The 13,628-nt window shown below is 37.9% G+C and overlaps 2 protein-coding genes across 2 annotated transcripts; one reads left to right on the top strand and one right to left on the bottom strand.

Annotated features, from left to right (window-relative positions):
* Window positions 1-67: 67 nt before the first annotated feature.
* Window positions 68-3,447, bottom strand: LOC115676745 (uncharacterized). Its single transcript, XM_030599733.2, has 6 exons — window positions 3,243-3,447; window positions 2,608-3,143; window positions 2,152-2,514; window positions 1,685-2,059; window positions 1,297-1,514; window positions 68-1,143 (listed from the first exon to the last, which is right to left on the bottom strand). The coding sequence occupies exons 1-6, from the start codon at window positions 3,386-3,388 to the stop codon at window positions 898-900; spliced, it is 1,884 nt and encodes a 627-aa protein (XP_030455593.1). The 5' UTR covers window positions 3,389-3,447; the 3' UTR covers window positions 68-897.
* Window positions 3,448-9,556: 6,109 nt separating this feature from the next.
* LOC115676740 (NAC domain-containing protein 92) lies at window positions 9,557-13,241 on the top strand. The gene is made up of 3 exons (XM_030599728.2): window positions 9,557-9,903; window positions 11,504-11,769; window positions 12,340-13,241. Exons 1-3 carry the CDS (start codon window positions 9,750-9,752, stop codon window positions 12,994-12,996), a joined length of 1,077 nt encoding a protein of 358 aa, XP_030455588.1. The 5' UTR covers window positions 9,557-9,749; the 3' UTR covers window positions 12,997-13,241.
* Window positions 13,242-13,628: the final 387 nt, after the last annotated feature.

The raw sequence follows: 13,628 nt of genomic DNA, 5'->3' as shown, positions 1-13,628 counted from the left end.
TGGGTCCATTTGAGCTTATGTGCAAACTAGCCCAACAAGCGTGGACGATATTGAGAGGCAAAGAAAATATTGAAAGCTATGGTAAAATTGGTAGGACATCCACTGAAATTTCAAGTATACAAAATATAGTCAAATTACATAGCTACCATCTTTGACATAAAGTAAGACTGCTCCAGCACTTGGTAAATGAATCTCCTTTTTATTAGTCAGTGAATCCTAGCTAGTGGGACACCTCATGATGACCCAACTCCAGGATTTTCTTTTTCTTTTTGCACTTTTTTCCATGACTCATGAAATGTCAGCCTATCTATAGCCATCTTTATTGTTGATTTATAGCCTTTTATTTTCCATTTCCCCAAATCAAGTGGGGTCTTCCTGCAATCCACACAGCTTTGATTTGTCTCCTTTTTTTTTAAGCTTCCCATGTGATGGCCCCCCAACACTTTCTATTCAATTCCCCACTCCAAATCTTGCAGCTTTGCTTGTACATCTCCTCTTTGCTTTCTAGTTCACCCTCCAAAAGATAAAATTCCCATGTGGATAATACCCTAATTTGAAAAGCTAAAGCCACCCTTGTCTCTATCTTCATGTTCCTTGCTTTGCCTTTGGTCTTTCATTTTCGATATTCATAAGATACCATCACCAAATCAGCTTTAATCACACTTCCCTTCAAAGCTTCCACATCTCCAGAATTCCTTGTCACCCACGTGTAATCACTTTGATTTTGCAGGTCCCACACCAATTGCGATCTACTCTTTATATCTTTTTCGTTTCTTTTCCTTACTTTGCAAGTATTTACAAAAGGGTGTCTAGGGATATTCATTTTCATGCACACTCATGCATCCTCACCACCCAGTCATCAAAGCAAAATATGTGTTAGAAAAATTAATGGTGGGGTCAATGTGCTGGGAAGAAAAGTGGTGAGGAATCTCTTTGCAGCTTCCCTTGCCAAACCCTAACTTTGCTCATCTTCTCTTCACACCAATGAAGCTGCTCTTCACCCAGGTCACTCGTCCTCAAAACCCTAGACACCACCTTCAGGTCTATCAGGCCCATCAGTATCTCCATCTCCTCATCCACGTTGAGCTTCCTCTTCCTTATGCATTTCCGCGTCCGGCGAAGATCTTTGAGCTTCATCTTCTTCTGCTCAATTCATTACATAACGTCAAGAAGCAAAAAGAGATGGATGACCCTTGATCATGAATAAACTATATATGAATAGGAAAGAGATAAGATAACATTATTAATATGTGTTAATGCCAAATCACCAATGAAAGACCTAGAGTAGAGACTTACTTTGTTATTGACTTTCTTCATGAGGGTAAGAAGTGCAGGATCAACGGAGCTTCTTTTGTGCCTCTTGAAGAAGGCTGCTATTACCTGGCAGGGTCTTGCCTGATCGGCCTTGAGAAAATTCATGAACGTTTGGATACAGTCTTCCATTATCATGAGGAATGCCGCCGACGAAATCCTTGACTGGAAACCCTCCTCCTTAATTTGATCATCTTCAGAATCTTTCATAAGATAAGCCAAGAACAAACAAAAAGAGATGCTTCATTTTTCTTGAAAACATAGCAACACATATATTATGGTGTTTCATGCTTCACTGAATATGCGAGGACTTCACTATACAAAAATGAAAAACAATGAAGTAGAGAGTGTTTGTTCTGTTTTGAACTATTACCTCGGTATTCTGGCACTTGAAGAAGTTTTGGTGCCAAAAGCCTCATCCGAGCATAGACTTCGGGTCGCCGGCCTTGCTCGTAAGGCTCGTTCTCTATGTACCGTTGCAAGAGAACTTGGAATTGCTGAAATTGTTGCGCAATATGAGCAGGACATCCAAAATCAAAGTCCCGGCAAGCGGCCCGCTTGCTCTGGAAGTTCTTGTAGTTCCAATTTAGAGCTTCCCATGTCAAGCAAATCTGAGCCACATACGCTGCCTCCAGTTCTCGATATGGGTTGTGACGGACATCCGGCGGCTTCTTGTTCATGGTTGCAATTTTATGGACAATCCTCTCTGATATCGATCTAGGACACGCTTTGATTGATCTCAATGACTCTGAAAAAAATTAATTTGACTAAGCTTTTCTAAGAGGTGATCATCTTATTGTACAAGGTAGATTGTTTAAGTACTAAATAATTTGAGATTACCAGTTTCATGTAGCTTTTGCGCAGTGATTCTGTCTAGGAACATCATCTCTTCATCGTATTTCTGAAAGACGGTGTAGGATTCCCATTTCGGACAACTTCGCCGCGACGAGGAAGAGAACGGGTCTTCAGTCCCCGAATCTCTGCAGTTTATGGAGCTCCTCCATTCAGAGGAGCTCTTCGAAGTAGACCCGATGGTGCATGAGTCGCCGAAGATCTCCTCATCCTTGTCCTTGTCCATTATGAGTTGAGACTTCTTGTTCTCCAATATCAACTGTGGTTGCCCAAAAGCGCTCAGGCTCCCATTATTTCCTGAGAAATGATCAGTCCTCTCTTCCTTCTTCCAATGTTCTTGGTCGTAGCAATCTTGTGCACAACATCAGTAAAGTTAAATAATCAGAACCAGCACAAGATCATTATTACACAAATATCGAGATAGACATGATTCTAACATTGTACCTTTGTGTTTTCCAACATCATGTGCCATGTCATTCTTGCACCGGTCCGCGTCTGTTCGTGACATCAGTCCAACGTCGTCAGTTGGACCTGAATCCTGAATAGAATCGGAGGTCGGAAGCTCCTCTTCAACACCATCTTCCTCCACTTCACTTTCCCAATCATGATGGCCAAGGGATGAGTCCTGAGCAGAGACCAGCTCATTGGTGGTGTTGCAATCTTCAGTCTCTTCACGAACTAAATGCTCCTCGGGATCAATCTCTTCTTCTCCTCCTCCACCTCCTCCTCCTCCTCCTCCTCCTCCTTCTTCCATGAGAAGAGTCTGATGTCTTTTTGGGCTATTGACGCTATTATGGTAGAATAGCAGAGCCTCTCCACCATGAATAATGTCAGCCACCAAGTCATTTTCCCTGGTGCCCACTTGGTAATACCTGCTCTGCTCATAGGGTTCTTGAATCTCTTCTTCTTCTTCTTCTTCATCTTCTTCTTCTTCTTCAACATCCTCCTCGGAGAAGCAATCCTCATGCTCCGCTTGATTCCTGCAAAACATAGAATCAAGCACAGAGCATTAGCAAACGTCATAAAGTTTTAACACAATCAAGAAAAATTCGACATCGAGGTAGATTTTTATGCGGTACCGTTGAAACAAGGATATGTTTGCAAACAAGTGGTAAAGCTTGGAGAGCAAAGTTGAAGAGACGAGGTAGAAGAGGAAGAGGAGCTGGAAGGAGCTGGAGATGTTATAGAAGAGCGCCTGAAGAGCTTCTTCTTTGGAACATGGCATTTTCTTTCTTGATGATCTCTTAATCTCTCCAATGAGTGTGAGTCTCCTCCAGCATAAAAAGACACAAAGCACTCCTAGATGAGAAATAAAGAAAAGGAAAAGCACTAACTTTGGTTTGGTTTGGTTTGCTTTGCTCATGGTCCATGAAATTCTTTTTTGTGTGCCTAATTTACCCCTCTTTCTTTTCCCATGTCATGTGGCAGTGATTAGAATTGTACGGCAAGGGCGATTTCGTCACCGAAACGGTCTATTACACCCAAATAGTTTCGTTTTTGAAGTACCCATGTGGATTTCGACTCACGCCTTATCTGATTTGTAACGTTAGTGGGTAGTTCATGAACCCATAATTTTTCTACCAAGATAAAAAGAGATAATTTCTTGTTACCCAAAGTGTAAGTACCGCATATATCATGTCCTAATGCTTTATAGATGTTTGGAAGCTTTAGATAAGCCTTAATTCCCTAAAAATCGATCCCTCCATTTTAGGTCTAATTACAATTTTGCTCCGAACTTTTTTTTTTGTCTAAAAAAAATCACAAACTTTCACGTTGGTCCCAAATCTACCTCCGGTCCAAAATTTGTCACTATTTTTTAAAAAAAATTATCAACATTGGGGCTAGTTAGAGATTCATTATCAGAATCTGTGTTTTCATCAACACTCTTACATTTTTATGGAACAACAACGGTCTTCTAATGTAGATAATTTTGAAGAAACTAGTGATGCTTTTTTAACATGGGGTAGATTTGAAATTATAGTGTAAGTTGAATATTTTTTTAGACAAAAAATATGACATAATTGATATTTAACTTAAAGTTTGAGGTTCCCAAGGAAATTGACCTGCCAGATAAATCATGGAATTGTTCTAGAGAAGCATCTAATAATTCTGCATGGTTAGGTGCATGTTTAGATTAGACCCAAGAAAAAATTGCAGATTTTTCTTTACCATATAGAAGTGGAGAACATAAATAAATACATGTTTGGCTCCAAAATGGAAGTGAAAAAGATGTGTTGATGTTTTGATTGGTGTAGTGAGATACGACCCAAGTAGACTTACTGGTCAACTTTGATGAACTAAGAAGAAATTTCCACGTAATGCTCTTTGCATTAAAGTGACAAAAACTCTTCACTTATAATAACAAAAACAAGAGCGACAAAAACCCTTTGTTTTTCTTTTTCTTTTCCTTCTTTTGAGAAATGCATGTAAAAACAAAAGTTCAAAAGCAGAGACCAAAACCTAGCTTCACGCATCCAAAGTGTTGCTTCAACTTTTGCAAAAGAATTATCACTAGAAATATTTAAATAATCCGAAAAAGGTTTAAAAATTTGAATTAAATATAGAATCTAGAAAGAGTTAAGAGAATGTATTGGGCCTGTTCTCTAGAGTCGGCTTGGTCGAGAGGCTTCGGAGTATTCTTTGCCTCCCAAATGCATAAAGAGGCCTTTTGGAAAAGTTGGATATGTTGCTGTTCAAACGATCTGATTTAGATTTCTCTCTTTCAATTCAGCCCTCTCTTCTCCCTCTTAATTAACTTGTTAATTAAGGTTTCTTAGCAGCCGCTTTCTAGTCGATTAGTGTAGACGCGCCCTTTTTCACTTTGTCCATGACGAACTTAGGGACGAGTAATCAAATGTCGCATTAAAAAAGCAGTGCCCCTTTTTTCTTCTTTGCGGAAATACGACACACGGCTTGAAAAAAGCTCGAATTATGCATTGAATAGCGCAATCGACTGGAAAAAAGAGGCTAGGTTATCTGATGATGGGTATGGACGAGATCATATGATCTAGAGGCTAATCAAGTTGTCAATGTTGGCTTGTCACTGTCTTTCTTGCATGTATCATATGGAAAGTCCTCGTCAATAAAAAGAAGAAAAAAAGAGAACATGGGAAGTTTTCTTTTGCAATGTTGCTAATTAATAAGCATATTTTGATTTCTTTTCTTGCCAAAAGTAAAGTATACACTACACAGAACGATATATGTACTCGTTCATGTGTTGAAACTAGAAGAATTGGGTTAATCCATTATAGTTTCTCCAAATGAAAATTCGTATTTGATTATTATATTGAGCTGGGGTAGAAGCTCTGTATACTTTCCCCGGTTCCTTTGCTACCGCGGGCTTTACGTAATTGATCAGATCATATAGATATCCCTTCAACACAACATAGGTAATCAAAAGGATCTCGGAGACCCACCAAAGCACGAAAGCTAGGGTCTTTTAGAAAATGGATTCGTATTTGAAGAGTACATAACTGCATGGATAAACTCACACTAACTTGTCAATTTGGAATCCAATTCAGGAATTTCCTTGGGAGGTAACTTATTGAGTTTTGAGCAACTCCATCTCTTAAATAATTACTTGATGAGGATCTCGTTTTCCACTGACACTCTTAAATGTGTACCTTAACAGTAAAGTCTCATGAAGATGTCGATTAGAGTCTTTAACATTTGGTAACGAGAGGATAACAAGAAATAATCAGTAGGTGTGTGTAAGAAAGGAATAAGTACAGTGATATTCACATAAACATGTTTTTTCCTACCACATAATCTGTTAGGCTGCGTTTGATCGTCTGGATTTCTAGTCAGGAGAGGATTGAATAGGATATGATATGAAATCCAAGGGATGTGCTATAACCTATCTACTGTTTGGTGAATCGTAGTAATAAAGCCGGATATTTTTACATATTACCATGTCTATTATTTATTATGAATGTCATATCAGTGTAAATGAGCCTAAAAATTACACAATCTGACACGATAAAAATTTCTCACCACACTCTTACCTACTTTATTTTTATTTGCTCATTTTTTAAAATTATTTTTCCCTCTTTTTTATAATTCTTTTCTTTGTTTTTTCTTTTTTCCCATTCCATCATTCTCTAATAAAATTTTATTAAATGGTAAACTATACTAATATAACTAAAATATGTAGTAAATATAAATACTAAAGATACAAATTTTTTTTAATAAATAAATAAAAATAAGAATAAATAAAAACGAAATTGTTGTTATTTTTTTGTTATTTTGAATTTTTATATTAAAATTCAAATATTATTGATATTCGTATATTATTTTAATTTTATTAGTTTAACAAGTTTATTATTCAAGAAAAATAACTTTTATGTGAATATTAGAAATCCTATCCACCTTTACCTCACCTCTCCCATGGATAATTTTATCAGGGCCATATTCTTTCTATATCCGACTTTATCCTGCCTTGGGCAGGCACCAAACATGGGATGGGATAAAATTTATCCTATCCTGAATTTTATCTCGACTACCAAATATAGCCTTAACAGACATTGGTGGTCAAGACTTATACCATTGATTTCGACAAATCCTAGGATCATGCTATGTTGTAAGCTGCACAAAGAGGAGGAAGACACCATCGTGGGACAAGATAACGCACATGATGTTTTCGAATCTTCCCTTTGGAACGCATTGGTGGTCACGATCGTGGATACATGAAAGATTGGGATATCAAGATAATAACCTAAGTTGACCCTATTGGGTCGAAATATATTGCAAGATGGAGATACTTCAGGCCCGGCCTAACATTGAGAGTTGCCTAAAAAAAGAAAAGGATATTGAATATTTTAATAGGGGAAATCTAGGAGCAAGAGGGTGCTCGAGTTCAGGATAAAATTTAATTTTAAATTTCTTTATGATTATTTTATGAAGGGTGATTTTGGAATGGAAAGAGGAGAGTCAACCAACAAGACTTTTGACTTAACCTAGATATTTTGATTAAAGTAATTCTAATGAGCAGCTAATTCATCCTCGTGCGATTATTCATCCTGGTGCGATTAGAACTTTGCACAAAATCACAAACTAGCTAGCATGAATGTAGTATGGAATATGAATATCACCTAGCATTATTCATGAACACTCGAGTAAATCCTTGTGGATATATGTCCGAACACGAAAGAGTGTCTCTCTCTTGTCAATAGATGCAAACCCCTTTCTTTCCATAGGGTAAATATAAGATTATGATCATTTTTTGTGACTAGTTTTTATGCATCATCGATCCATTGGAATCAATATTGACTGAGTCGTCACCAACCTAAGGTAATAATTGGTTTCTGATATTCGAATATCATCTAATGACCGTGATGATATCTATTCGGTGGACCCCGTATGTGAGAGTGAGAGAGAGAGAGAGAGAGAGAGAGAGAGAGAGAGAGAGAGAGAGAGAGAGAGAGAGAGAGAGAGAGAGAGAGGATATTTCTAGAAGGCCTTGGTTTGGAACTGGTAAACGTGAGGCTCGGTACATAAAAAAATCCATGGTAGGCTTGAAACTTTGAGGAGGGTTTTGAAGACGAAAAGGAGTGATGTACTCACGAACACATCGCATGGACAAAAAATGGAGATCCAACGAAGAAGCTTCGGTTCTTGGCAGAGTCTTCTGGTTTGGTAACCACATTAACCACTCATTCAGAACTTCATTTGCCCTTTGTCCAACCCCACTCTCTTTCTCTTATTTATTTTATTCTGGTCATGTCTTTGAGAAGCCGGGACAAAATAGAAACATCTCGGACCATTCGACATCTATATTTATATATCTAAATCGTTAGATTGTGCCCTATGCTAGTGGCTATCTGTTCATCTCCCATAATTTCCAATCATATGTCATGGTGCATTCGAGTTAAGATTTGTCTATATGTGTCGGCAAATGCTTGTCTAGACCCAACTTAGAGTAATTAACGGGTATGTTTGCATCTAGTTCATGGACCATGGTCGATATATGCGTATCCCGTATATGCCACAGCGTAACTCTTATGGTGTGAAAATTCATTAGAAAAAGATTACAACTCTTTATGAAGCAAGATCGTTTCCATGATTTAGCAAACAACGCTCGGCTTTTTTCTTGTTATCAACACGATTCCACCCAGAAAATTCAAAAACATAATGCCCCTCTTTCATGAGATTTAAGTTGGCATCCATGTTTTTCTTCACTCTTGATCAACTCATCAATATAAATTGGTATACAAATGCCTTTCTTCATCTTTTGGAGATGATCAAGGCAAGTTTGCGGGTTAATGCTTCATTGTGTCTTGTTTTATTCTCGTCTACAGCCGCCTAGACCTTTACATGGTTTCAGACAACATAGCAAGAGGATCACCATCTTCTTTAATTAATGTACATTATCTGCATGCGCAAGTGCACATACTAAAGATACAGCATCACTGAAAACAATAACTCACAAACACAACTAAGTACAAAAAACAATACAGCAGACAATTACATGAAATGATTGCTTAAATTCATCCAACTAGATTATGAGTGAATCGCGTATAAAGAAATAGCAAGACTCGCATTAAAACAAAAATTTCTCTGTACTCCCACGTTTTATTTATAATTCAATGAACCCCGTCATTTGCAAATGGTATTAGAGTATATACACACACAAATATATATGTATGTATATTTTAAGAGAGAGAGAGAGAGAGAGAGAGAGAGAGAGAGAGAGAGAGAGAGAGAGAGAGAGAGAGAGAGAGAGAGAGAGAGAGAGAGAGAGAGAGAGAGAGAGAGAGAGAGAGAGAGAGAGAGAGAGAGAGAGAGAGAGATTGGTTATGACGAATACAAATAACAAGTGTACATAGAATAAGACGGGGAATAGTAGGAAAGACATGTTCCCATTGGACATGCTTGAGGTATTCTTGGGGATGGGTGGGTAGAAATGGTTGGAGGTGGTTGGACATCTAAGATCACGCCCTAAAGAACAATAGCTATCAAGCTATCAATATCTTATCATATACATCAAATATTAAGGCCCAGATCTTTGGTGTAACTGAGACTCAACCCCGTGCACAAATGATTAATCCCTCGTTCACCGCCAAGAAAAACAAGAAAGGAAAAAGCTGACCATAAAATATTATACTCGCCAAAATTCAACTCTACTTGTTTGAATTTTGCTACTAACATCCACGACACGTGTTCTGTGGCTTATGACCTTCTCTCGTGCATTATCCAAAGAGCCCTTCTTCCTTCCTCTTGAGCTAATGAGCTCTCTTCCATACAGAGCATATCGGCTGGTCAAACCCAACGGGGCATTATCGTGAAATCCAGGGATCTGAGCACTTTCGTCACCTGCATGGACCATCATTGTCAACATGTTAGCTGTAATTGGCGCAATAGAATAAGACTAATGCAAAGATATGGGGGAGTCTCTGTGAAAGCTTCTTCTTGAAGGAGGATCGCGGTTTTGGGAACATATAGCGTGAGGATGAGGCTTTGTTATTTATAGGTATGAACCGTACTTGAGTCCTGGATTGCGCGCTTCGGGGCTTCGCGGAGGAAGAGGAAGACAAAAAAGTGTTGGGGCACATCATCTGTCTGAATCTGAAGCAACAGAAAGAAAAAAAATGGAGGAAAGCCTTCCTCCTGGATTCAGATTCCACCCGACTGATGAAGAGCTCATCACTTGTTATCTCACTCGCAAGGTCTCCGACACCGGGTTCGCGTCAAAAGCCATCGCCGACGTAGATCTCAACAAGTGCGAACCTTGGGATCTTCCAGGTAGATATACATGTGTATATATATCCCTGATATACTCCTCTTTATGCTTGTTTGTTGATGACTTTCTGATTTTGTTGTCCATGCATGACCTGTCGTTGCATGCTCTCTCCTTCTCGATTTGTTTCCATGTTTTCATTTCCTCAAATCTCGAGCTGATGATCTTGTCTCAATTAAGCCAATATAACTACTGTCTTATACCATAATTAGGTTACCCAGGTTCCTTTTGGGTACTTGTTCTTTGCCTTTTCTTTTCCTTTTTTTTTTTTTTACCTTTTTATAGAGAGATGGGGCTTCATTAAAGGAAGAAGAGTAGAGTTTATATAAGAAATCATCAAGATTTTGGAGATTTTACTGCTTTTTTTTTCAATACATAAGAAGGTAAGTTTTTATTTTTTGACATATTGGGACCTACAAATTCGACAGTTTTTTAATGACTGAAAAGTTTAGGGTTTTGATTCTTCTCGTGCAAGGGCTGTTGATTACCTCGTTTGCAATACGTGAGGAAGATTAAACGAATTTCTCAACAAACAATTTCATATTACCATCCTATTCAAAATAAAATATGTCCTTATCTTATAAGTTGAGAATAGATAATGCCATCATCTGCAATGTTGGTCTTTAATTGATGGTTGTCTTCCACATTTACTAACATTAAACTCTTTTTCAAGACTTCTCATCTTGAAGCAATGTAATAACTTTTTTCTGACAGGCATGAAGACTATAGTCAATTTTGGAGTTTGTTTTGGGGCTTCATATTTGTTTTGGGTTAAAGCGCGATTTAGATATACATGGGCTCTGTTTGTTTCGAGAAAAATAAATGATTTGAAAAATATTTTTCTAAAAACGATTACTTGTATCGCCTGAAATAATTTATAAATAAAAAATATTTTCGTTACCAATAACAATATATGTCTAAATATTTTTGTGGAAGACAAAAATGTTTTTCGTTCATTCATTTTATGTAAGCAATATAAGTGATCATTTTTAGGAAAATATTTTCCAAATCATTAATTTTCCATGAAACAAACGCACCATTTAGAGACATTAGGACAACAAGCGATATTATTTGTGTTTTGTGAGTGTTCAAAAACAAGATTAAGACGTGACTTGTCAACAAGTGCTTAAGAGACCCTCGTTAAGACCACTAAAGACAGAAAAGGCACTTATTAATACACCTTGATAATTGAACAAAAATATATTTCAACAAGTGCTTAAGAGACCCTCGTTAAGACCACTAAAGATAGAAAAGGCACTTATTAATACACCTTGATAATTGAACAAAAATATATTTCAAAAGAGTAGCATGCTTTAAATACAATTTTTTTTATATTTTTTAAGATCATTTAATAATCTTTAAGATGACGAATAGAAAGAATTGGTCAGAACTGGAGTTAAAAGTCTTCACCTAGCTTTTTGAGGCTATTGATATCTTCTTTGCAAATGATTTGTCATGTATTTGCAATCACAGGGCGAGATCTAAAAAAAAAAATTGATGAAATTTCCTCATCTAAGAATTTGCTATGGCCAGTTCCTTAGGGAAGAATTTAGAATCCTTATTTCATCAAGCAACATAACTAAAAGAAGTCATCGTGGGTTGTAGGCAAGGCATCAATGGGGGAGAAAGAATGGTATTTCTTCAGCTTGAGGGATCGAAAATACCCGACTGGACTCCGGACGAACCGAGCGACGGAAGCGGGGTATTGGAAGACCACGGGGAAGGACAAGGAGATATTCCGGGGAGGCATCTTGGTAGGGATGAAGAAAACCCTAGTCTTCTACAAGGGAAGAGCTCCGAGGGGTGAGAAGAGCAACTGGGTCATGCACGAGTATAGGCTAGAGAATAAGCATCCTTTTAAATCCACCAAGGTACATTTTACTCTCTTTTATATATTTACGATCATAAAATCTCGAAACTTCCTTTTGAACACTCTCGAAATGACTCGAAACTTATTGCATTACCCTGAGATCTATAAAATCTGAAAGATGGAACTCACGCGAACCACACTTATCAGTGAAGGGTGACTAGATATCGTATGTATCTCGTCTTGGCCTGTAGACTTATCTTAATGCTCTTTACTGTGCATTATAGCTCCTCATGAGTATACAGAGTATATTTTTCATTATGAGTTGCATTTCTTAATTTAACCTTTCTAAAACTATTAAAAGTTTGTGTGAAGTGCTTCAAAATCTATATGAAGAACTCAAGAGTCACACGCTAACAAAGGAATGAAGCGTAATAAATGTGTATCCATAGGCATACATTGAGTAAAGCTTTTCATGCAAGATTAGTTAACCTTAAAATCTGTCACATATAAACTATCACGTTTAAACTTTATGGTAGTCTGTAAAAAAAAACACTTTATGGTAGTCTGAAATAGTTTCAGAAAATTAATTCTTGATAACAATGGTAACCCTAAACAACTTCTTTGTAAACAGGAAGAATGGGTGGTATGTAGGGTGTTCCAGAAGACAGCCGTGAAGAAGCCACAGCCGGCGCTGTCCTCCGAGCAATCTCCAGACTCTCCTGGCGACACAAACTCGGCACTTCACGACCAGTACGGAGATATCGAGTTATCAAATAGTCTAACCGGCATGCCTAATAACACATCAAGTGGGTTCGCCAACATTAATTTAGCTCAAAACTATAGTAATCATAGTGATAGTACTGCCTATAACATGCAAAGCAATCCCCAAATGAACATGATGACCAACTGGCCTTCGTCGGCGAGAGAAGCGATCGCCGGCCTACCGTCCCTCCCGTGGCCCCCAACCTTGCTGAGCTCGAATTTAGCTGTGAATGCGTTCCTTCTCAAGGCACTTCAGGTGAGGAACAATGGCAACTACAGCCACCAGCCAAGAGATCAAGCAGCAACATTGTTAGGCACTTATGACTATTCTAACCATCTTCAGCCCCAGCAACAAGCACAAGGAGCATCTCATCATCATCATAATCTGTTCGGAATGAGCGATTTAACATCTTCGACGAGTTTCAATGCATCTTCGAGCTCGAAGGATTTGGAGTCATCAGTGCCGGATCATCAACAACAGCAGGAGCAACCCTTCAGTTGGACTCCATTGAGTGAAGGCATTTGAAACTTGTGAAAATAGCTAACTTCTTTTCAAAATTGAGTTACAGTCGTATCGAATGGTCCCAACTGTGTAATAGCTGAAAAAGCTTCGACCACCTTTTATTTGTCCAACGTTGATCATCGCTATCTAGGTTAATATGTATGTATAGCTCATGTTACGTAGTCTTTAAATTTCCGTGCTTCATCTTTTATGTCCAATGTAAACTCTCTCTCTCACAATATAAAATATGCATAGAGGAGATTTGGCTCGTCATGTTCTATCTGATATCGTGCAATATATATATATATATATATATATATATATATATATATATATATATATTTATTTATTTATCTCACATATAATATTTATGTAGTTCAATAAGTGTTAAGAGCACGAAGGATAACCATTTTGCTGGCATTGGACAAGTTTTTAAACAGAGATATACGTTTGATAACAAGACAAAATTTCTCCATTTTACGCTCTTTTCCATTCATCAACGGGTGGCGTTGGCCGGTGGCGGCGGCTGGCGGGGGGTGGGGGTGGCCGGCAGCGGGCAGTAGTTGCGTGCAGCGGAAGGCGAGGGCGAGCAATGAGAAGAGTTTTTATTTTTCTTCCAGAAAATTTTTACTTCTCATTTCTATTCCAAACCTATT

The sequence above is a fragment of the Syzygium oleosum genome, unplaced genomic scaffold (assembly GCF_021117445.2).
Source record: "Syzygium oleosum isolate NSW1041296 unplaced genomic scaffold, Sole_v2.1 Sole_v2.17, whole genome shotgun sequence".
Lineage (NCBI taxonomy): Eukaryota > Viridiplantae > Streptophyta > Magnoliopsida > Myrtales > Myrtaceae > Syzygium > Syzygium oleosum.
This window is presented reverse-complemented; position numbering and strand designations above follow the sequence as displayed.